This window comes from Crocodylus siamensis, chromosome 2 (genome assembly GCF_052110815.1).
Source record: "Crocodylus siamensis isolate JL-2025a chromosome 2, ASM5211081v1, whole genome shotgun sequence".
In the NCBI taxonomy this organism is placed as follows: Eukaryota; Metazoa; Chordata; order Crocodylia; family Crocodylidae; genus Crocodylus; species Crocodylus siamensis.
The window spans coordinates 25,988,761-26,014,379 of NC_143396.1; the positions used below are offsets into that span (position 1 = coordinate 25,988,761).

The following is a 25,619-nucleotide window of genomic DNA, read 5'->3' on the forward strand; positions in this document are numbered from 1 at the left end:
AAAACTTTATTTTAACTATGCTTTTCAGCTCTCCTGGTGATATGTAGAAGGTCTTAAAAGCTTCTAATGCATGCTAAACTCCACCCTTCACCCATTTGCCTGCATATGTCTGTCTCTTCCCCCTTTAGTTTCAGGTTCACCATTGCAACTGCTTTTTGTGAGGTATGGAAAAATGTGTGCATGTCAACTCTTTCCAGACTGCATGAGACTGATTTTCTCATGTTTGTATATAAGACAGAAAAAGTGAAAGTGATCATTAAAAAAAAGAAAGAAAAAGTGAAACTGAGTATATGCAATGCTAAGTATCTAAAGTATCCAATATACTGGAAAAAATGAAATATGTTTTATCTATAATAATTCAAAGTGTTCCACGTAACAATATAAAGTTTTGGTGCATAATATAAACCACACCAAACTTAACAGGCGAGATATTAAATACAGCAAAACTTAAAAGAGAACTGTGTCAAACTGAGAAGTAGAGATATGATATGGTATTAAAGCTTAAAGGAGAACAATATGCAATAGCAACAGTTACAAGTTAGAATATTGAATCAAACCTAACAGTAGAGATTCAGTACCGTATTAATAAAACTTAAAACAACACCACTTACAGGTTAGATTTTGTAAGAGAAAAATATCTTGCCATTTGGATAATCAAGGGTTCAGAAAACTGAGGCGGTCCTTAACATGTCAGATGGAAATGTAATCCTTGAAACTAATATTACCTCTTTAAGATGGCTTTGGACCAGGTTTCCAAAGTAATTCAAGTAGACAGCTGGATGGAATTTGCAAGGCTCTAAGTAGGTGAATTGCAGAGATGTGTGAAAACACTATCTTTGCTCCTAAATAACACAAGGTTACTTTTGTCACAAGGCTATTTGCTAGTAATACTATATTTTCTGTATTCAGTTGCATACTGTGAAGAATTTTCCAATTGAGGACAATAGGGTAGGATCAAGCCTTGAGCACATCACTGTTTGGCCTTTAGTACTGTTCACAAAGCAGTCGATCTCATTTTTACCCCTTGACATCAGCAGAGTCTCTTGAGAAAAATCATGGATTTCTTTTAACACCAGGAGCATTGATAAGTCTCTATTTATTATGGCTATTGACTCCCCTTACCTTACAAGCAGCAAAGCAGAAAAGATTAATGAGTCCAGTTTTGGATATGTGCTCTTAGGTTCAATATTCATTAATTTTAAAAGCAGAATTTGTTTTGTTTTTTTGAAGACTGAAGAAGAAAATATCTAATCAGTTCTACAAATATAAATATGCTTTTTAATAGAATTATAGAATTGGAAATACTTCTCAGTCATAATTCAACAAGTGTTTAAGAACATGCTAAACTTTGAGCCCCATGGACTTCAGTAAGGATGGATTTAAGCCTGTGCATAAGGGTCAAACTGAATTGGAACTCCAAGTCTTTACTGTTGCTGTAACTCATGCTTAAATGCAAATACCTGGTCAAGTGATTTTACAAATCAGCCTGCTATTTTCTACTGTATCCTTTATGGGTTAGATTATCAGTACTCTGTCCATAATTTATACTCATAATAGTAAAATTCATATGTTAAAAGTTGCTTTCAGAAAACTGTTAAAGAGACAGATGGGGCTTCACACAGGAGAGACTGAGATTGGAGGAGGAGTTTTAAAAATAGTGGTAGCAGTAGTTAAAAATTCAAAGCAAGACTTTTTGAAAAACATGAGTGAGAAGCAAGGGACCAAAACAGATGACAAAGAGAAGCTGTATCAAGCATGTTCACCTGTCAGTTTGTAACATGATGACTGAATGCTGCGGCTTCTACTGCTTATTATTACTGTAGTGCTTTGAGGCTGTGACCATGTCAGGTTATTGTACGTATGTGGAGTAGAAGTGCCTTCCCCAAAAAATCTCACTCTAAATATGGATGATACAAACTAAGGATGTGAAAAAGTTTATAATATTTACTCTGTTTTACAGACAAGGAACTGAGGCACTGAGGTTAAATGGCTTGGCCAGGGTCACACAGGTGGCCTGGGGTAAAGCCAGAAATTTCAAAGCAATCCTCAAAATGCAGGTTGTATTGCAACATAACTATTCATTCATCTAAGCCTTGAGGAGGAAGTCTAGAATGCATGCAGGATTTACATATCGTAGACATTAAATGCTTATATTTACCAATTATAATCTCTTATGAATACCTATTCAGACCCTGATCCTGTAAAATATACACACGTTAGTGTCGTCCCATTTAAAAACTCTCTCAAATAAACAAAAGGATTAGTTACCATCTTAAAAGCTTTGTGTTGTTGTTAGAGAGTCACCTTTCTCTTGCAAAATGTTAATAAAAATTGGACAGTAATGGAGAGCAACCCAAATGACATAATTATTTCATTATTATAATTATTAAGACCTGGTATATTATAATCTTCTAAGTTGTTTATTGAAAACATTAGCACGTCAATGAAAATGAACGTTTTAGAATACAGGATGTACACAGGTGCTAAACAAGTAGAATTCATTCGGGCATTTCCGCTCATTTTTAGAAGACCTGGAAAAGAAAGTACTGACTTAACTAGGAGAAGCCTAGTTTGGAGGAGTTGTCAAGTGGGGTTCATCAAGGGTCTGTCTTAGTTCCGGTATGTTTAACCTCTTCCTTAATGATTTAGATGATGGGACTGAGTGCATGCTTAGCAAATTTGTGGATGACAACAAGTTGGGAAGAACTGCAGACTCAAATTGGAGGGTAGAGCTAGGATCCAGAATGACCTGGATAGACTGGAGAAAAGGTCTGCAATCAACCAGATGAAATTAAACAAGGACAGGGTCAAAGTCCTGCACTTGGGACAGTATAATTGCATGTACAAATATAGACTGGGAAGTAACTGGGTAGGCTGCAGTACTTCAGAGAAGGACCTGGGTATTACATGGGACCTTAAGCTGAGTATGAGCCAACAGTGTGTTGTTGCAAAATAAGTCAACACCATACTGGACTGTATTAACAGGACTATCACTAGTAAATCAAAGGAAGTGATTCTTCTGCTCTATTCAGGACTATTGAGGCCTTACCTGCAGTGCTGTGTCCAGTTTGGGGCCCCGCCACTTCAAGAAGGATGAGGACAGTTTGGAAAGAGTCCAGCACAGAGCAGCAAAACTAATTATGGGCCTGAGAAGCATGATTTATGATGAAAGATTGAAAGAACTAGAGTTATTTAGTCTGGAGAAGAACGGACTGAGGGGAGATCCATAGGCAACACGTGGGGGGGGGGACACTGGGGGCACATGCCTCCTTCCCCTCCTCCCCCCAAGAGCATTGGTGCCCCCCTTGACAGGGAGCGCTGAAATTGGCTCCGCCAGACTGATCACTAGCTGGCCACTGGGGGATGCACCCCTCCCCTGCCCTCTGAGTCGTGCCCCGCCAGTGCTCCCCCAGACTCAGAGGCACCAGTTGCCCATGGGGAGATCTGATAACAGTCTTCAAACACCTGAAAGGAGATGACAGAGGGGATGGAGATGAGCTATTCTCTGTAGCTGGAGGGAGCAGAACTAGGAGCAGCAGCCTCAAGCTTCACCAAGGCAATTTTAGACTGTAGATTAGGAGGAACTTGCTGACTGTAAGGGTGATCAAGCACTGGAACAGACTAGCTAGAGAACTGTGGAATCTCCATCCCTGGAAACTTTCAAGGGCAGGTTGGACGGACACTTCGCTGGGATGTTTTAGACAGGGAAGATCTCCTTTGATTAGGGGGCTGGACTAGAAGACCTTGTGAGGTTCTTTCCAGCCTTGCTTTTCTATGATTACAAATCTTTTTTTAAAATAACAGAGATATTTTCCTAGTGGTTAATGAGTTTATTAAAAAAAAATAAGGCCCAGGACTTTCAAAAGTAGGAGGCTAATTTAGGACTGAAAGGGCATCTTCATGTTTGCTCTGGGGGTGTGGATGTTGCTGTAATTACAGCGGCTCCAAGAGCCATTCCAATTAAAGTGCCTTCAGTGTCTTGTGCATTGAGCATCCCATACTTCAAAATGGCATTGGGGATGCTTTAATTAAAGTTTGTTCAATGAGCTTTAGGTAAAGCTCCCCTGCCTCCGTTGTGAAGCACAGGGAAACTGACTACACGAGATACAGAGGCTGCTAAAGCACACTAATTGTAATGCTCCAGCAGACTTGATTGAGTCTGCTCCAACGTGCTGTAATTGCAGCACATCAGAGCAGCATTCCTGTATGTCTACAGGCACCCAAAAATCTAACTGAGATGAGACAATAGAAAGTACTAAATACCCAACTGTTCTTACTTTTCTATGCTTTGTGGAAGGACTTTTGAAATCCAGGCTTTTAATTTAAGAGATTAAAATATAAATTGAAGAACCTGAGTTTAGGCTCCTACTTTTGAAAAACCTGGCTTTGGGCCTGAAAACAGTTTTAAAATAAATAAATAAATAAAATAAGGCAAAATATTATGATCGCCCTTTGAGGCAAAGTTAGATACATGAGGTGATGAAATTGCTATGATGGAAGTTGACTAATACTAGATTTGTACATCTAAGTGTGCATCCGATTAAAATCAGCTAATGTTCTCTATATGTTGATAAACCTTGTGACTGGAACTTTATTCATAACTGGCTTCTTTCTAATGTACTTGTAAATATGTATGAGTTTTTAAACTATTTTATTTTGCTGGGGAATGCAACATCAGCTGGGACCGGTTGCAGAATAGAGAAAATATTTTCCACAGCACAGCAGTGGAAAGGGATCTTGGAGTCATAGTTGACTCCAAGATGAACATGAGTCGTCAATGTGACAAAGTGATAAACAAGTCTAACCTCAATTTATCATGCATTAGCAAGTGCATGACAAACAGGTCCAGAGAGGTTATGGTTCCCCTCTATGCGAGTACTGCATCCAGTTTTGGGCGCCACACTTCAAGAGGGATGCGAAGAATCTTGAGAGGGTCCAGGAAAGGCCAGTCATATGGTCAGAGGCCTGCAGGCAAGGTGCTACAAGGAGAGACTGAGGGACCCGTATCTCTTCACAAGGGAAGGCTGAGAGGTGATCTTGTGGCTGCCTATAAATTCATCAGAGGGCAGCAGGGAATAGGAGATGCTCTATTTACTAGGGCACCCCCTGGAGTAACTAGAAACAATGGCTACAAATTGATGGAGAACAGATTTAGGTTGGACATTAGAAAGAACTTCACAGTAAGGGTTGCCAGAATCTGGAGTGGGTTTCCAAGGGGAGTGGTGCTCACCCCTACCCTGAGGGTCTTCAAGAGGAGACTGGAGAAGCACCTAGCTGGGGTTGTCTGACCCCTGTGCTCTTTCCTGCCCAGGGCAGGGGGTTGGACTCGCTGACCTACTGAGGTCCCTTCCAACCCTAATATCTATGAATCTATTAAATAAATTTATCACTAGGCTGACTGTAGCATGGAGTAGGCTACCCCTGCTTTACAGCCTACATGCTGCAGTGGATACAATGAAATTGTAATGGCCAAACACATATGATACCTTAGCTATTAATTTGGTAAACTAGCTACTAGAAAACAAAGCTGCTTGTGATAGATGGCAGCCTCATCAATGTCCTTTTCAATCCAAGAACCTATAATCCCTTAAGCACCTTCTTACTGCATACTTCTCCAGGGGCAAAACAGATTTAGCTTTTTACATAAGTATAAACTTATAAACTTAGTTTATAAGTAAAAACTTAGTGATAGGAAATTCCTATATGGAGCTAGTTCATCTTTGGTGTGTAGCTCCATTTACTTCAGTGCGACTACACCAGGCATAAATTTGGACCCACATACTGTAAAACTTGTCTGTGGGAGAGGTGTCCTTTTTCAGATACGAAATTGCCATTCAGTTATTTGGGAGGAGGATGACCTTAAGCTATTGGAGAGTGTGTAGGGTCACCATTAGTGCCAGGGTCTAGTTACTTAGAATGGGAACTCTAGTTTCCAGCAAGGGGTGCTTGACAGGGATGGACTAGAGACCCCAATCCTGGGCAGAGCCTGGTCTCTGTTCAGATTCCTAAGCCTTAAGGCCAGGTACAGACATTACACATTTACCTCTATAAGTGATTAAAAACTGGTCTGTGCTCATAACAGAACAGAAGCTAGGTGCACAAAACTGATCTATATCAGCAACAGAACAGAAGTTCGGCACATACAGACTGATCTAAAAATGGTGAAACCTGGTTTAAAATTTGCACCCTGCACCCCCACGAAAGAGTGAACATGTGTTCTGTTCACTACTGATCTAATCTACGCTACTTAGAGAAAACTGTGCAACTTGGATTGTTTCGCCTTGGGCTTTTTGAATGTCTGTACCTAGCCCTAAGTTCATGGGTCCCTGTGATGCAGGCTGCAACACATAATGAGTGCCCCGGGAAGGGTCTCTTTCAGGCCAATGTGTTGGTCCTGTGCATCCATACCAAACAGAAAGAGGCAATGTATTGCCTCTCCATCATGTTCTTATTTCTCCTTCACACAAAGTAAGATTTCAGTTCTATAGAGAAGGCCAGTACAAGCCCTATATTCTTCCTAAGTCCCAGTTAGGCCTTGAGCTCATCTAGGAACCTCATGGATGTTTCTGTTCTTCACGCCATGGTCACAGGGGACTTCACAGATAAATGACAAGGTTCCAAGAATTCCTTGTTGGAGGCCAGATACAGAAGCAGTTAAATAATAACTGGAGAAATATCTGGCCATACCATTCTGTGGTAAGATCATTCATGCACGTGCAAATAGTTTGTGTGGTTCTGATGAGGGAAAAATTCTGATTTAAACTTTGCATCCTTTCAGCAATTCTTCCAGTAGCCTAATATTTTTAGGACTGACTGCTTAGCAAAGGAGAGAGAAAGAGGGAAAGATTTATAATTTCCTATAATTCCTTAATGCTTTTCTCTTAATTGCATTTTCTTCAAGCCCTCCCCCTGGTTATAAAGGTGAAATTTATCCAGTCATGGGACAAAAGCAATAAGATGTGGCATATGTATCACATCATAATTAATTAAAGGCTTGTATTTTAAATAGGGTTTTGCATTTTTGCAGTGAGCTGTTAGCAATCTGTTCATTAAATAAATCTGTAATAATAATTAGATGCAAAAATATGTTGACAAAATGTAAATGGTGAGTAAATGGCGAGTAAATTTAAGGAAGCTGTAATCTTCAAAATGACATCCTGTGAGCAGGAAATGAGGCTGTGAATTCATTGTTTAGTTCTAAATATTATGCACCATCGGGTTTGCAAATCTGGTGCAGCTCTCTGGCTCCTAACAAGTCACCAAATTTGGGAAGCCCTGCTGTAAAATGTGTGAGTGTATCTTTATATACAGCTCAACTAAATAATACAATGATTTATTAAATACATAATTTTAAGAAACAGCTGTGCTAATGGTTTTTCTGTTAATATTTTTTACGTCATTGGCTGTCACTTGACATTTACAAATAACAGTGGTCCAAGAAAAGGATCATACATGATAAATGGGTATGACTCCACAGATACATGTCTGAATTTCTTAGACCATTAATCGTTAAAGTTTCCTATTTGTGGGCATAAACTCAGCTAACAGCTTTTCCCAGCTATCTTGATTATGCAGGTCACACACAGGTTGCTATAGTAACATCATTTTAGCAGTGTAAGACAGAAGAATCTGTATTTATAAACGTACGTATGTATGTATGGAAGCAGGGGGTGTTTGGCACATACTCCCTGATTAATGTAAAGAGTAGAGTGTAGACACCTACTCATATTAGGCCCACAACTGGTGTGTCAGGAAATTCTGAAAGCCAACTTCGTGAGAGAGAAGTCACCACTTATGAAGACACTGCTCGTTGAAAAGGCCTATCATTCTGGCATGCACTTCGTTTGTTGCAGTCTACAATTATTCCCCTCAGACAGCTGTTCCAAAGCTCATTTCAGGTATGAACCTGGAAGAAGGAGGAGATATTGTATGGGTATTTAGAAAACCCAGAAGAAATGGCTTTTGGAAGGCAGAGGTAAGTCTACTAAATTTTAGGCTGTTTTACAACAGGTTACATTGACTATTAGTAAGATGACACACTAAAGTAAATTAAATCCAATACCAGTTGGGAGCCAGAAATCTCTTTCCCTTAGGAAAACCCATGTTGGTCAGTGTTAGACAACATGATAGCTAAAATGCTGATATTCTTCTATGTGCTACCCTTTAAATTGCTGCTTTCCACTGAGAGGAGCAGTACTGATTGTAAAAGTGGTGGGAAGACTTAAAGGAAAAAATAATCTTGTGTAGTCACAAAAGAGCTTTGCTTCCATTTGGAATTTCAGAGCAAGTCTGTTGGCAATGACATAACTCTCAAGTGTAAGCCAGCTAATTAAAACAAAGAGTTGATCTTGAACCTTCATTCCATCTTCTGTTCTATAAAGAAACCATTTCATTCCTTTAGAATGATCCCAGCTCCCTTCTTTGTGTCGCCCTGAAAAGCCAGATGATTTTCACAACTTGTATTGTTGAGACTGTCAACCAGCTCCTTGAGAGGCTCCAGCACTGTATGGGCTGCACGTTATGTTTAAGAAGAAGAGGGGAGAAAAAGGACTGTCTTGGAAATTCAGCTTGTATCGCTTTCCCTCCTCTCCTAGTACAAAGGTGGTTTTGTTTGTGCTCACCATCCTGCTAAAGAGTTTGGCTGTGAAATGAACTCTTCCCTTGAGAATGGGAAATGGCTTAAACACATGGCTTGGGGCTGTTGGAGGCAACATTTCACCTACCCCTCCTCCCTTTCCCATACTAAAAAGAGGTTTTTGAATAACTAGTTGTTATTATGTGTAGATTATTCCACATAGCTGTAGAAGGACTAACAAGAACACTTTTGCTGAACCTGCATAGAAATTAATGTCATGATGTCATTAAATATGAACACTGTTAAAGATGATGCATTCTCCTTAATTTTGACTTTTTTTAAAGCCATTTTAAGGAATGAATAGTGTGTTAGTGTATGTTGGTGTGCATGCCACTCAGTGCTGATCAGAATCTTTCTATCTAATCCAAATTTCATCAGGACCTGGGAGAAAAGTGGTGTTATGAACATGACCTCTTTTTATTCCAGCTGCTATTCCAGATTCTGCACGCAAAGACTGTCCTGTTTGAAATGAATGAATAATGAACTAATCCTAAATGTATTGAATGCAATACAAATTCTGCTACTGATTTGTATAGGAGAAAAATTGGGCCCTAATATTTGATCCATGCATAGTGCTAAACACTGAGAAATGCTGAACACCTATTAAGCTTTTAGCCCAAAGATGGAAAGATCTAAGGATATAATGACCAGGGTCTGTGTCTGGGGTGGCACAGACAGCAGCAAGGGTCAGGCAGGCAGGGCCAGGGGCAGCAGAAAGTAGAGCTGTGCGAATCTTTGGTCCCTGATTCGATTCTGTGGAATCAGAACCCTCCAAATTGATTCAGAAAGATTCGGCGATTCGGACATAGACAAAGCTTTAAATGTTTTTTTGACATAATTCTGGATAGCAGGGGCTTGTGAGTACTGTGATGCTGGGGCGCATCCCACAGAAGCATGGGGGACTCTCAGTGCACTCGGCAGCAGACCTGAAAATGGACCAGAAGCACTTCTGGACCACTTCTGGGTCCGCCAGGTAGCCTCCTCATGCCCCACCCCCTTGGCTCAGTGACTGGTGTCTCGTGAGTTGGGGGGGGGCACCCAGGATCCCCCTGTGGCTGATCGCTGAGCCGGGAAGGTCCGGGGGGGCTCCCCAGCACGCTTCCCAGCAGACCCAGAAGTGGATCTGAAGTATTTCCAGTCCACTTCCGGGTTTGCCACTGAGCACGTGGAGGGCCCTCCTGTACTCCCGTGGGACTCTCCATGTGCCCCAGCATCGCAGCGCTCACGAGTCGTGCCTGAATCAGCATCAAGTCTTCAGATTCAGCTGATTTGAGTCAGAGACTGTGATCTGAATCAACTAATCAAATCACTCTCCCCGATTTGGATTTGGCCCGAATCAAAGAGGGCCCACTTCGCACACCCCTAGCAGATAGACCTGTAGCAGTGGCAGGTGCACTTGTGCCCCCTTTAAGTGGGCACCTAGATCTGGTCCCCCAGTCGCCCATCTCTCATTATGCTATTGGAAAGATATGCTCCTACACTTTATGGTGTACGCACACATAGGGTGTGTTCCACCGCAATAACTAAAATAGCAGCTATGTGCTGAAATCTTTTGCATATCAATGGACAGGGGATCATGGGAAGAGAGATCTTGCATTTGAAAGGGCCCACATTTTTCTTCTGCAATAGACAATGGCTCATATGTTTTAAAGGATGCAAAAATGTGAAACTCTTTCAAAACACTTGTACACATTTTCTGTGAATTGAATACACACAGGAAGCTGTCTGATGTCATTCTTAAACTCCATTGCCATGAGAAATGACAAAGTCTTTGCAAAATAATTAGGCATAAACTAGAGATCCAAAATCTTCAGCATTTTTTTTCAGTTTAAGAATAAGTAGTGGCTCAGAACTTATGGTTAATTGGTTGTGACAGTTTCCTTAAAGCTTTTGGCTAAAATGGCTTAGTGAATTGACCTTCTGCTCTGCTGTTTGGCACCGCAAGTTCAAAAGTTGGCTTGGGATTTGAGCCAGTAGAGTGCAGTCATCTTCCAAATCACGGCTGCATCTGCAGAAAGCCAGAAATAGCCCAGACTAGACTTTTTCAAGCTGTTCTGCATCTACCAGCAATTTTAGCTGGTTGCAGTATCTCATGTTGTTGAGATCTGAGATGAAATAAGTGAAATCAGGATTATTAAAAACAAACAAAATAACCTAAGGTTGTTATTTAATTTATTTAGACAAGAGGTGGAGTTTACTTTGCTCAGTTTGATATCTTCAACAAACCTTTGCTCCTGTTTCAGTATTGTTTGGTTACAGTCATGTGAATCCACTGGGTGTAAGAGAGATTTGAATTGCCTTTTTATCATGCTAAAATAGTGGTTATCAGGGGAGATGAATTTTTGGAGATGAAAATGGGAGTGCTTGCCCTACATTATCTATGTTGTCTGTAACCTGAGGCCTGCATTCACTAGAAACATGTCTTTAAAGAGTCCTTGCACTGATTATTTATATTTTCACTTTTCTCCTTTTTTCTGTTATAAAATAGATTTTCCCCATATAAACACTACAGTGGTTTCCTCAGGAGATGCATACTAAAACCTTGTTTTAAGTTTCCTGATTATATAACTGTGACACAATTTGCGCTTCTGGGACCTTTTAGGCAGAAGAAAACCTATTTTAACATGTCTATCCCTTAATTTTATTTACAAAGGTCAAGACAGCAAGCAATGACTGAGAAGGAAAACTTGAAATTCCTATCTGCATGGAAAAACTGGTTGATCAAATGCCTGTTTGTATTTGACCTAGGTTTTCTTCTCCAAGTAAGGTCATGCTTGATCTTGAATGAGGAATAACTGTAGGTCCAACCAGGAAATAATTTGATGGTTGATAGAGAGGCAAGAATTCTTGTGCATAGTATCTTTTACTAGACTAACTGCGTGATTGGGATAGACATAGGCAAGCTTTTGGATCTCGGAGTATCTCAGGCTACCGTTCCTATGTAGATCCACAAGGAGGCAAAGAAAAAGTAACATAAAAAAATGAAGAGAAGGAATAATTTAAGATTTTTGCCTTTTGGACATCTCTGCTGCTGAAGTTATAGCATGTGTAGTGATAAGCTGCCATTCAAGTGATTCTGGTTTGGATGCATAGATGCAATCTTATCAGCTAAATCAACCTAACATTATTAACTATGAATATTTTACATTTAACAATGTGGCTGACAAGGTTCCCTCTAAGATGCACACATGTGCAGCCATGCACAACTAAAAGTGTGGCTACGCACAGCCTTTTTAAGGTCATGCACCAGGAGAGGCTGGGGCAGGAGCCTGGTGTGGGCTCCCCGGCTCCAGGGAAGTGCTCCGCTCCCTCGCATCAGGGCCGGGGAGTGGAGCACTTCCCCAGAGCTGGCGGAGCCCGCGCCTCCATCCCTGCCTTGCCGCACCTCAGGGAGGAGCCACTGCCTGTGAGGAGGCACATGGCATCGGGGCCGGAGAGTAGAGCAGCGTCCCAGAACTGGCAGAGCCTCACTGGGGCAGGCAGCAGCTCCTCTCCATCAGGTCCCAGCTCCAGCTCCAGCCACCGGCCCCAGGCTCCAGCTCCTGGCTCCCAGCTGCTGGCTTCAGCCTCCGGCCCTTGGCCCCAGCCCCTTTGGAAAGAGTCCCATGCCAGACCGAGGCGGCGTGCTCACGGACCACTGCTCCTTAGAGGGAACGTTGGTGGCTGCTGCTGTTTCATGGCGGAAACCTGTCAGTGCTATACTCCATACTTGACATAAAGAGTCCTCACACATGGGGCAGAGGTCACGCGTAGCCTCTCCCCATATGTCTCCATTGTCAGGATTTGGCTTTGTACCAGCATCCACACTTCTGACTGCTCTTTGTGCACTGAGTGATGGTGGATGCTCCAGTCTTTGCTGGATGTCTGAACTCCATACCCCCGTCTCAGCCCTCGCAGCCAGTCCTGACTTCAGACACTTTACTAGGGATTAGAGTAAGTTCAATTTCCTTAGCTAGTGCTCCTACAGCTCATTAAGCTCCTGCCACTAGGATTGCCAGAGATTAATTGGACAGTTACTCCAAAAGCCCCTCTGGGTAACCACAAATCATCCAACATGGGACGTCAGGCACACAAAGAGATGTACATCATGTGTATACACTTCAGACTCATGAGACAGAATAGGGAATGCATGCTTTATACAGCTTTGCCTCTTGAATGAGCCCCACCAGGTTGCCTGAAACATTGCTATCTCCCTTGCTGTTAGCCCCTCCTCCTGACAAATCAAGCCTAGTAATTTGCCTCCAAATTTGCCCTTTGAATGTTTCAGACCACAACTTAGATGTAGCAGGAGGGCTCTATGAGCTGACAGAAGCTCTGATTAAACCTTTTCAAAAGACCCACCCAGTTGCTGAAATAAAACTCTTTTCTTCCAGACATGCTGTTGCGTTAAGTTGAGGAATCAAGGCATTAGAAGAAGCATTAGTTAATCGCACAGTTCATTTCTTATGCTCTACTGTATGATCTGGGCATATCACTTATTCTGTGCCTCAGTTTGCATATCTGTGTAATAGGAATAATAATATTTATTGAATATATTCAATTTATTGAATAATTCAATATATTCACTATAATCATTGAAAAGTCTTGTGCCATTTAGAAAAAGGCTGTCCTAACTGACTTGCTCTTCTACGCTGGGGAAAGAGATGGGTAGTAAGGTTTCTGGTTTTACACAAATTGCAGTACTCTCCAGTGTAAGCAAGCAAGCAGGGATTGGGCAGAGAAAGGTAGGAAATGGTTCTTCCCCTTCTTCCTATTCACTGGCCTGAGTAGGTGGCTAGAAGACTGGAATGGGAAAAACTTCTGTTTCTTCCAGGGAGGTTGTGGTTTACTTTCCTAGGTTTGAAACAAGAGATGGTCTTTGAGGCAGTGTCTTCCTGAAGTTATTTCTGACGTAAGTATGGTTTATGTACTGCCTCTTGCTCAGAGCCTGGCCTAAAGGCACAAGCTGGCCCTTTGCATTAGTAAAGTATACATGCAATAAGAATACAGCTAATTAATTAAATTCTGCTACCGAGGTCGTTGATTTTTATTCTTTCTCTGCTTTCATATCATTACTGAGTCATTAAACAGATTAAATATTTTCATTTTCTATTGTGACTTTATATTACTTATAATGGTAATAACCATTTTGGGCCCTAGTTTAGATTATTTGGAAATAAAATCAAAGCTTGGTTAACTGTTTGTTTCTTTGCAGATGGATGGAAGGCTAGGTTTCATTCCCAGAGTGTCTCCTGAAGAAGTTAATCTGAGATGAACAAAGAAATTGAAGACAAGACAGTGAAGGTACAGTGTTTAAATTATCTGCATGAAATATTTCTGTGAAGTGTATTGCTAAAGGACAAAGCAGCATGGGTAAATCAATCCAAAGTCTTTGTAATTCATTTAATGCCTCGTGCTTTCAGTTAATTGTTTCTGCAGACATAGTCAGGAAAGATACTATGTTATCTTATGACAATATTCTTGCAATCCTGAATTGTATTTGCTCTTCGTTCCCTTGTCAGGAATCAAAGGTTAAGAGTTAGATTAAATGTGACAAAAATATTACAACACAGGGTTTCTTACTCTATCTTTGTGGGTTTCCCTGGAAACAAGAAAACATTGGAAGTAAGGTCAGAAAAATGGCTCCACACCAAGTCTTAGCTTCAAGTTTCTCGCTCTCAGCTTAGGAGTGCTGGGTAAATGAAGCTACTAAGTCCAACGCTTAGCTAACAGTGGCTGTAGAACTGAAGTATACTATGTGTGTTTATTCTGATAAAAAATGAATGTAAATTGTTTATTGCAAAAGAGAGATTTTTGTGGAAGCAAAAAAAATGTTATTTCATCCAGGCATGTTTTCTTGAGCAGCTTTTTAAATTTTTTTCATCTGATTAGAATCTGTTCAAATCTCGGGACTATGTTGGTTTCATCTTTCATATCTATATATGAAAGATGAAACACTGTATGTTAGTCAAAATCTGTCATATTATAATGGTCTGTTATACTCGCAATAGAATTGAGCTAATTTTTCAAAGGCGGAGGAAGTTGCTTGGCAAAACTGAAGGCAAACAGGTTTTAATGATAATGCAAAGGTCATTCCTAAAGGCTAACTCCTTTACAACCAGGCAGATTGCAAACACACAACAAGTGGAGGAAACAATCTGCTTAATGCATGCAAAGTCAGGGAAAAGTTGTAATTATAATGATAAAAGCAGACTCTAAAATGTGTTGGTCTTGCTTTGTTTCGAGTTACAACACTGTTTGCAGTCACTTACTGCCAACAAAACTACCATTCTCCAGAACTCTAGGGCTACTTCTACAAGTCTTCTAAGTCACCATCTACACGTGTATTTCAGCATATGTAACTATTCCACTGTAGGATAGTACTTGTCCTGGATAGTACTATCCTGCAGTGGAATTAGGTACCATATTTCATAGTGTATAAATCAAGGTTTGAAGTCCAAATGTTGACCCTTAAATTTCCACCTTGACTTGTACACCATATTCAGGGTCTGGCCAGCACAGAGCTTCCAGGTGGGGCTGCTGCAGCTGTTAGTGCTTGGCTTCCTCAGCATCCAGCTGCTCCTTGTCTCCCTTCTGCAGCGCTTGTGATATCTGGTAGGGAAGTGGTAGGGACCGGGGAGCTGCAGCACAAAGTGTGGGGCTGAGGCTGGTGGGACCGCAAAGCCCATACTCAGGAGGTGGCTGGAGTGTGGAGCTTGGGTGGGCAGGATGCGAGGGAGGGTGTTGGTGTGTGGGGTGTGAGGGAAGGTGAGGGGGTGTAGGGACGCCCCACACATTCCCCCTTGTGGCACACAGCAGCCAGCAGGCAGCAGGTGTTCATGTACCATGCAGGCACTGCTGCCCTGTGGATTGCAGTTCTGTTGGCACTTGTGCATCACCAGTGGAAGCTGTGCGCGCGCCAGGGCCGGCTTCCTTTTCCACCCCCTGCCTGTGCATGTTGGTGAAGAGTGGAGCCTGCCTGGCCTGCCTCTGTTGCACTGCTCACTGGGCCTGGGGCCAGGCTCAGTGCTTGGCTGGCATGGCTCAGGCAGTGTCAATCCCAGCTCCAGCCCCAGCCCCTGCAAGCTGCTACTGGGCTGTACCACCTGTGCACTGAGCCCAGCCCCAGCCCTGGCAGTGCTGGTCTTGTACATGTCCACCCCCCAGTTGTCCTGTCTGCAGTGAGGATGTACAAGGGCCAGTATAAGTCAACCCCGTATTTCTGATGCAAAAAGTTACATCAACTTATACACTGTATCTACAAAAATCCTAACTTTTTAGATCAGAAAAATGGGGTTGACTCATACACCACATAGATTTCTACACCATGAAATACAGTGTTTACTGCATCCTAATACTGGTGCACATGTAGATGGTGACACTTTACTGCGGAGCTAATTAATCAGCTCTGCAGTAAACCACACATGTAGATGCACCCCCTGTTACTTTGACCCATCTCACTGGCTTGAACATGAGTCATTTGGGAGAAAATATGTAACTTTACCTACCAGTTGGAATCCCTATTTTGAGGTTTAGTTCAGCTAAACTCATCACAGGATATGAATGGGAACTCAAAGGTAACTTGAGGACCTTTAGTTTGAGTCCCTAATTGCATGGGCAGATTTAGAATTTTGAAACTCATACCAGTTTTTCTCCCAAATGCATTCTTTATCCATGTGTAAAGGACTATCATTGAAGGTTGATCTGTGGTGCCAGGGGATTCCACCATGGCCAGATCTTTTGGCTCCATACCCCTTCTTTGTTGGCAGGATATTCCACAAAGGGAAAAGTGGTAAATTTGAGAGTTCACATGACCAAATACAGTAAGACGAACTTTCTCCAAAAGTTTTAAGTGACTTGCCATCAGAAGATAAATATTTTTCTCCTGAAAAAGTCTGCTTGAACCTACATGATTCATTGGGCTAGTGTGACTAAGACGTGTTAATTTCTATAGCCAGCAACAAACAAGAAAGTCATGTAACACCTTTCACTCCTCATCCCAAATGATTAGGTATCTATTTACAGTTGGGTCAACTCAGGGTGGCCTTTGGTATGAATCTTGACTAGAAATCTTACTCTGCTGTGTAGTGAGATGCCTTAACTGCTCCACCATTATTCCCCTCTTTTCTCTTGAGAGTACCATTCATTCAGTCTAAATGGTGCCGGTCCCCCCTTTAGGATATTCCTGTGCTGATTTATTAAATGATAATATGGTAATATTCCCAAAGAAACCTCTCCATGTCCAGGTCATAGCAGACCCAGTGGGCATGTTTTGTATAGCCAGACCCAAATCATCTCATTAGCTCTTGCTTATTATATAGTAGGATGTTTTTTATAGTCACAGGTTTTAAAGGCGGACACCTAGTATAACCTTCTTTATAACAGAGGATGTAGAATTTTTCTCATCCACCTCTGTGTTGATCAAAAGCCCTTGTGTTTGATTAAAGCATATCTTCAGATAGACATCCTGTGTTAAATCAAATACTTTGAAGATGGATGATCTATCACTTTACTTGCTAGTTTGTTCCAGTGGTTAATAAACCCTGTTTTTTCTCCAGTATAGATACTTATGAACTATAGTCCAGTTGCCTATCAATCTTTTTTGCAAGCTATATGGATGGAACTTTTTGAGCCTCTCAAAAGGGCGTTTCCTCAACTCACAAATCTTTGCAGCCTTTTCTGTCTGTCCTTTTCTGTTTTTCAACATAGTGTATTTACTTGAATATAAGACAAGGATTTTCCCCCAATCAGCATGGGGGAGAAAAAACCCATTGCCCTATAATCATATATGAAGTACACAGGATGCAAGTGGCTACCTCCCACAGCAGCCTTCTGCCCCCACCTTCACTTCCCCTCTGCTGCTTCTGTGCCTCCCTTCCCCCCCACCCAAACATGCTCACCCAAAGAAGAGGCAGAGGCTGGGGATTTGGGCAAAGACTGGGGGAGGTAGGGAGGAATGGGTGGAGGCTGTGGGGGGGCCTGTGCATGTGGCAGGCTGGGCAGGCAGGCTATAGGAAGAAGTGCATGGGGCATAGGGCAAAGGGGGTACCTGAAACCCCCCAGCCACTGCTTTTCTTACTGTAGTAGTTTGGGGAGGGTGCAGGGCAGAATTCAAGACAACCCTTCAATACTTAGACCTATACCTGGAAAATTATAACAAATGTATACATTTTCCATATATAAAATGTAATTATTGGTGGGTTGTCCTATATTTTAGGTTGTCTTATTTTCAACTAAATACAGTACTTTTTAAAGTGTAGACACCAGAGCATTATGCACTGCTCTCCCCTCAGCCTCAGCATGGCATCAGCTCAGACTCTCAGTACTTCCCTGCATTTTCCGCTGATGTATCTGAGGAGCACATTAGCCAAGTTAAGCACTGCATCACACTGGAGGCTCCTGTTAAGTTGCTTGTATTCTGTGATCCCTAGATCCTTTTCAGAGTGACTGATTTCCAGCATACCATCCCCCATTCTATAGGTCTGAGCTATAATTTTATTCCTAGTATATAATTTGCATTTTCCACAGTGAAATGCATTTTTAATGGATGCTGCTTCTACTCATCAGTATTTATCACTCTGCGGATGTTTTCTTAGCAGTGATTTTTCTAGTTACTTGCAGTTTATTTATGAGTATATAGAGAAGTATTAGACCTGATACTGACCCCATGAAAATCCCTGTTGGAAGGTTCAAATTAGCAGTGGAAAGACCAAGTTAAAGATGAAGCTGAAAGTTGGTATTTTCATAGACCTGAATTAGGATATGTGTTTCCAAATGCAAAGCTACCAGTTACATTGAGCCCCTGAGCGCACACGGTGGTACCGTAATTTCAGTTACATGAAGCCTTTACATTTGGTAGATATATAAACCATGTTGTGGTTGCAATAGAACGGCAAGTGGGGAGGAGAAGACAATGGTAATAGTAATAGGAATGAAAGATGTGGGTAAATTTTCAGTGAAAAATGGATTTTAAAAGGTATTTAAATATGATGGATTTTAATCACCACAGAATTTTGGCAACTGTGTTTCCGGAAGGAAAAGTACAGTAAGATCATTAGAGGCAACATCTAACCTCAGTATTTGTCAAACCGCAACTGTGGTATATCCTCTACTGTTAGTGTCATATAATAGTGGTCCTTGTGGGTATGTTGGGTGCTGAGTGATGAGATTTCAATGGTTGCTCCTGAACAGAAAACATAGAACCAAAACAGCTGATGAACAGGGAACAAATCTGTTGCAATGGTCACAGCATATTCTGCTTTACTTATGTGGGACAGCATGCCAGATGCATCACTGTCATATAAGCCTGTTGGCCTGTATGCAAAGCGTTGTGTTCATAGCAGTACAAGTTTTTTCCAGCTGAGCAGAAGTGAAGCTAATGCCTTTTTAGACTGTTATGGGTATTGTTGTTCTTCATGTATTGTATTATTATTCTGTGGATGTTTATAGAGTTATGCAGATATATTTTATGAGACATGTGTTCTTGCCCTGAAGATATTCCAAAACAAAGCAAATTAGCAAGAGGAGGTAACAAATCAGTCTATCAGTAGGGAATAAAGGGAAAGATAATGGAAGGGGATGACAATGTACTCAGCCATGTACGTCAATATGTGCATCTTATGAACTGAGATGTGTTTCATATCAGCAGGATCTTTACATAATATAACTCAAACATGTCAAATATGTGGCTTCCAGGCTGGATCCTGCTGAGGGACCCCCATCATCTGGCCCTTAGTACTGCCCCTGGGTCTCATCAGAGCCACATGGGAGATGGCACATGCCCATAGTGTGGGGCTGGTCAGCTTTCTGGATCTGGCCCACAAATCCCCTCTTCTTTCCCCTTTCCCTCCCTTTCCCCCTCCCCCAGTATACCTGTTCCAGTGCCTGCTCCAGCTGGCCTGGGACCTGCGTTGTGTGCAACATGAGTCCCAGAGAGGCCAGAATGGGTGTTGTGTTCAGCACAGTCCAGCCAGAGCAGCAGCTGCTCTGAGCACACTGGCCACCCTGGCCAGACTGCACCATATGTGGTGCCCATCTTGGGATACATGATGCACATGGTGCCTGCTCCAGCCAGTGTGAGTCTCCCAAGACTGGCACTGCATGCAGCATAGGTCTCAGACTGAGCAGGCACCATGTGCAGCCTAGTCTGGCCAGGGAGGCCAACATGCATACTGCAACTGCTCCTCCAGCCACGATGTGCTGCATGCTGCATCTGTTCTGCTGCTTCAGGATCCATACTGCATACAGGTCCCAGACTGGCTGGAGCAGCTGCTGGATCAGGGATGCTAGGGGCAGGGGAGGCAAAGGGGAAGTGGGGCAGAGCCATGGGTAGGATCATTCCTGTGGATTGGCTCCACGCCACTCACCCAGACCCATGAATCTCATGGGGCTGGATGAGTTTGACACCCCTAGTATAACTAATGTAGGAGGGAGAAAGGTCCTTCCATTTCAAAGAGGATTTTGATATTCTGCAATCTGGTTTTGTTTCCATTTGGAATAACACCCCACTGTTTCAAGAATACCTGAAGGGAAAGGTGCCTGGGCTCTATGACAGACCACTTGAAGGGACTGCTCTGAAACCATAAATCTTGAAAGTCCTGGTGTATCTCAGGCTCTCCTGCCTACTCTGATCTCCTGAAGCTGCTAACCTACGAGTCTGTACTTACCCGGGCTCCCAACGTGGATATCATTTGGATTAGACATATGACTCTGATTACCTGGTTCTGACCCCTTTGTACATGCTCATCCACAACTCTGGATTCCTGTCAGGCTCAGATACTTGGTTTCTCTATGTTCCTCAAAAATGCTTCCCTTCCTTAGAAGCACTATGTTATTTGAACATCTCCTACATGGGGTGATCCTCCCATTATAGATTATAGTCTGTGGCAGCTTTGAGGTGAATTGGCATCAGTGTTGCAAACCAAAGATGCCAAAATAAGTTGGAAGAACTTGGGCTGGTGTGTTTAATTTGGCTGATTTCCTAGTTTTTCATTGCCTTAGGGCAAGTGGTTGCAACAAGGTTTGACTTTCCACTATGTAGGTCATACAGTATAGGTTGAATCCTCTGCTGCAGAGAGTCAAATCTGACCATGCAGATTCTGTGCCTTGGTAAATATTGATGCAAACAGCATATGGCTTGGCTTGCCTAATGCCTTTCAAATTATTACATTCTGAAAAGAGATTTACATTTTTATTCCCAGGAGTGCATTACATTATGTCAGGGCAATGTTGTATTATAGACTATAAACTTATGGTCTAAGGCAGCAGTAGTGTTGTTTATGGATAAAATTCATGCCTGGCTTGCAAGGCTTCCAGAAAGCCCTCTGCATTACTTTAGGGATTACTAGCTGGGACACATGCAAAAGTGCCTCCTAATGCATTATGAAAATAGGCTGATGGTGGTGTTGGGCAGGTTAGTGTAGACCTCTCTTGTAGGGGTAGATTAGTTTGGGTTTCTAGTGAGCTAGGGAAGGGCCATGGAGTGCATACCTCCATGTGACTATTGCAGATGATCTGTAGTCACTATCCATTATTACAGTCATGGCAGCTGCTTAGTCATCTTGAACCCCAGTCTTGGATTTGGAGATGAATTTTACCTCCCCAACTTCTGTGGGCTGTTCCACAGAATTCAAATACTTAGGCAGCCTCTTCTGGATGGAGCAAGTGAGATGATTAAACCTATCTAGCTGGAAGTCTGCTAAATTATTTTGGATGTTATCTGAAATATCTGGACATTACCCAAACTACACACAGATGTTTAGTTAAATTAAGTATTAGGTAGAACTGTATCAAATGTAACACTGCGTCTTGGAGATAGGACGTTGTGTGATACTCTCAGCTTTATTTCCTAAGCAAAATCTTTATTTCATAGATTTCATAGACATTAGGGCTGGAAGGGACCTCGGGAGATCATCGAGTCCAGCCCCCTGCCCAAAGGGCAGGAAGTCAGCTGGGGTCATAGGATCCCAGCAAGATAAGCATCCAATTTGCTCTTGAAGGTGTTCAATGTAGGTGCTTGAACCACCTCCGCTGGCAGACTGTTCCAGACCTTGGGGGCTCGGACAGTAAAGAAATTCTTCCTTATGCCCAGCCTGAAACGGTCTTGCAGGAGTTTGTGACATGATCTGGAGACTGCTATCCTTACTCGCATGGAATCAGAAGCATACCCAGGTCATTGAGGGGATTTTTACATTGTGCTCTGGCGGTGGGAAGGAGGGGCACTTTAATTAGAGCAGCTCTAAGAGCCAGCCACTGTAATTGAAGCGCTCGCAGCACCTTGTGTATCAGTGTCCGCATGCTTCAAAAGGGTGGTAGGCACCCACACCACCATTTTGAAGTGTGGAGATGCAGATATATGAGATGTGGAGGCTGACTGAAGCATACTAATTACCATACTTCAGTAGAACCGATTAATGGAGCTTTCTCTGACACGCTGTAATTACAGCACATTGGAGCAGCCTCCCTGCATGTGTACAGGTACCTTGAATGCCTGGGGCTGGAGGGCAGGCGTGGGGTGGAGCTGGTATGCTTGCCACTATAGACCGGGGTGGGGAGGGGGAACAGGGGAAGACATGGGTGAGGGAAAGGGAAGGCTTACCCTCCTGGGGTACTGCTGCCACTGCTGTAGCAGTGTCAACTACACTCCAGAGGCAGTGACCCTGTGGCCAGGCTCCCTGGAAGCCAGGGACCCATTCACTTATTTCCTCCCCATGCTTACATATTGGGCATAGAGATGCAAGGCTCCTGGTGGGGAAGGGGGCACAGACAAGGGTTCTGCTTATTCTATTTACTCCCTGTCCCCCCAGATATGCATACGGTGCAGTGCTGCCCTATCTACTTCCTGTGGCTGGGGAGGGGCAGCACAGGGCTGCCTGCTGCAGCAAGGACTCCTGGTGGGGGGGATCCTGGTGCCCCCTCAGAGTCAACTCTCCGTTTGCCCATCCTAGTTATGCTATTGCATGGAATCATGGGGTCTTAAGCATTACTGAACATCCGGAAGGATCTACTGAATTAACTGTAAATGCTTATTACAACAGATAAGTTTTATGCATTTCTGAGCAGTAAATTCTTACAATTAGATTTTTCTAGTCTTGAATTACAATCCTTGATGAAGTATTTGATGGTTCTGCCTATTGTCTTCTGCTTAAGAACCCAAGTTACAGAATCATATTTGGTTTGTACTAAAAATTTTTACAGAGCAGATGAAAAAAGAACTTAACATATTCTGATATGCAGTTTCACCCTGAAACTTTTAGCTGCAGAGCACTGCACCTAGAAATCTTCCTTCTGCTGCATCATCTTTTCTTCATATATTGTTTCTCAAGTGTGCCCTTTCAAGGGAGCATGAATAGACAAACTGCTGAAACCTGGCTTCCCTCGGAAGGTGGTGTTTGGATGACAATGGCAAAGCAGACCTGCTGGCTATAGATTAGACTTTTATATTTAGTTCAGTTTATGATATTTCTTTAGGGGGAAGGGATTTCTTTTCACCATTTCAGCTGCATTGCAGCATTGTTTAAAACCATTATTTAAGGAGACAGCAATCACTTCAGGAGCAATCTGAGCATCTTCTGTCTTCAGTGACTAAGTGTTATGCCATGCTACTATAAATGTGCAGTTTTCCTGATCTATTCACCAATCTGCTATGAGTCAGAGTCATCTTGCTGGCTGCTTGTAATAACCTTGACTTAAAAAAATCGCTCAACTCAATCACATATTTCTATATAATTGCTCATTGTTCAGACGCTCATAAAAAGGGGTCTGAAAATCAAAATGAATCTTGAGTTTCCTTTGCAGAAGTTTCTAACTCAGCATTTTGTACCCCACCACATACATACAAAACTAGTCAAGAGTATCACTTTCTCCCAGTACTCTTGCAAATGCATATATCCTTCCTGTGTATGTTCACAAAATAGGATCAAAACAATAGGATCAAGGTAGGGTGAACTTCCAGAATGGCACAATGTATAAGACTGAATTTCAGCAGCCACACACGTTTTTTATTTGTAAATCCATTTTTTGCTTTCTTCACCCATGTCCAATTAGGGGTTGTAAACACTGCTTTTTTTTTCAAACAACATGATAATGAGAATACTTGACATTTGACTCAAAGGTTTCCAAAACATGAAAAATGGCAGCACTGTTCCTATCTTTATATTTACTGTTGTGGACTTGATTACACTGGCTAAAGAATAGGCGTATTTTGCATATTGTGAAACTAACAAGCCTGATTCACTATGACATTGCTGCATTTTATACCAGTGTAGCTACATTAATTTAATTGAAGCAAGCCAAGATAAAGCTATAGTGAGGCTGTGCTGAGTCTTACACTCTTTGCAGTTTTGAACATAAACATGTAAAATAATCCCATTGCATTTTGTTAATAAAGGAAGATATAATTTATTCCCAATTTCAACACCAAAGCTATTTTTTCCCATGGACACAATTGGGATGGCATTTATGTCGCTTTGAAATATAGACAAGCTTTGTTGTCCTTTGCTTGTAAGTGGGATCAATACGTCTCCATTCAGAGTTTAATGAGATTCAGCCTCTCTTGAGCTCCCACAAGAATCCATCAATTAGAAATGAAGTTTAAGAACAGCAGGCTATTAATGAAAAGTGTACATGGTATTCCATCTGATTTTTTTCAAAGGCTGAAATCAAAGGTTTTCATAAATATCATTAGGCTGCTAGTTACGTAACATTTCTTTACAGTGGTTCTGAGTATTCCCAGGTGTTTCATTACTAAATACAGATTTGTCTTGCAGCGTTTTGGCCCGCTTCATTCTAGATGGATTGTTGCAACTGTTGTAAACAAAGATTTTTATAATAGGAAATATGTGGAAGCACCCTGGAACCTGTGTGAAATCATTTTATTAGGGCTTCTCCTCTGCCACCTAGACACTTGATTTTTTGCAGAGTCATGTAAATGGGAAAACCCCTGAACATAGCTCTATAATGCTTTCATGCTGTAATGCAGAAAATAGCTCTTCTCCCCATGGATTTTTTCAAGGCCTTAATTACTACTGTGGGTGCACAAGTTTTAATCCCTCTTGCATATTTAGGTGTAAATCAGGAATACTGTCACAGAAGCCAGTGGAGACTCCATGGTGCAAATGTGAGAGTAATGTTCACCCTAATGAGGGCAGAGCTGGATTTGAGTGACATTCTCCATTATCTTGTAGTGCGAATCACTTCCACAAATCTGTTCGGTTGTCTTTGAAAGTTTGGCAGGAGAATTTCTGTCTGTATTGGACATCAGGAGCCAGATTCATTGGTATGTTGTGGTTGTCTTGTGCCTCTTTAGTGACGCACACTAGCCTGTTCAGATGAATTAATGGTTGCACAGTATCAGTAGAGGTGCAAAGCACCTGGAAAATTTGGCCCATAGTGTATACGTATTGTCAGAGAAAATTGTACAGCAGTGTTTTCGGTGCACTTCAGGTTTGCACTGGGATTAGCCACACGGCAGAAGTGAAATGGTTGTAGTCACAGACCTGCCTCACATGCTTGGAAAGGTCATAAAAAGCTATGTTGATTGGTGTACTAAGAAGGGAAAGCTCCATTTTATATTCTGTCTGGGGAAAAACGAAGCCTAGTTCTCTATCTTTCCATCACTGAGGATCCTAAGGAAGCCTATCTTTAGAGTTCTCTTTGTGGGGAAGAGCTTCTTGTCTTCACCATAAATCTTGTGATTGTGTATACGGTAATCACAAGAATTACATTCTTGGAGGTGGTAGAGAATAGATAGCTTTGCTGCAGCAACTGATATTCTAAGTGAATCTGTTTCCTTTTCTATCTGGCCTGCTGGTGACTTTGGTAATTGCTGAGTTTTGCTGATCTCTGTGTTGGGTCTTGTTTCTATCACCTGGCCTATTCAATGCCCTTTTTGCAAAGCTGGCAGAAATGCAGATGCTTGCTTAAATGCCTTTCTCAATGAACACTTGGGGTTGGGCAAGCAAGTTAATACACTTCACAGCAGACATGTAGACGGAAGTCTTACCTT

At 42.1% G+C, this 25,619-nt stretch overlaps 1 protein-coding gene across 1 annotated transcript in view; it reads left to right on the forward strand.

Annotated features, from left to right (window-relative positions):
- The window catches only part of C2H4orf50 (chromosome 2 C4orf50 homolog), a 170,355-nt gene that overhangs the window by 138,110 nt on the left and 6,626 nt on the right, over positions 1-25,619 (forward strand). The window contains exon 21 of the mRNA XM_090034492.1: positions 13,830-13,918. Within this exon, the coding sequence (XP_089890618.1) occupies positions 13,830-13,889 (60 nt within the window). The 3' untranslated portion in view covers positions 13,890-13,918. The remainder of the gene's footprint in view (positions 1-13,829; positions 13,919-25,619) is intronic.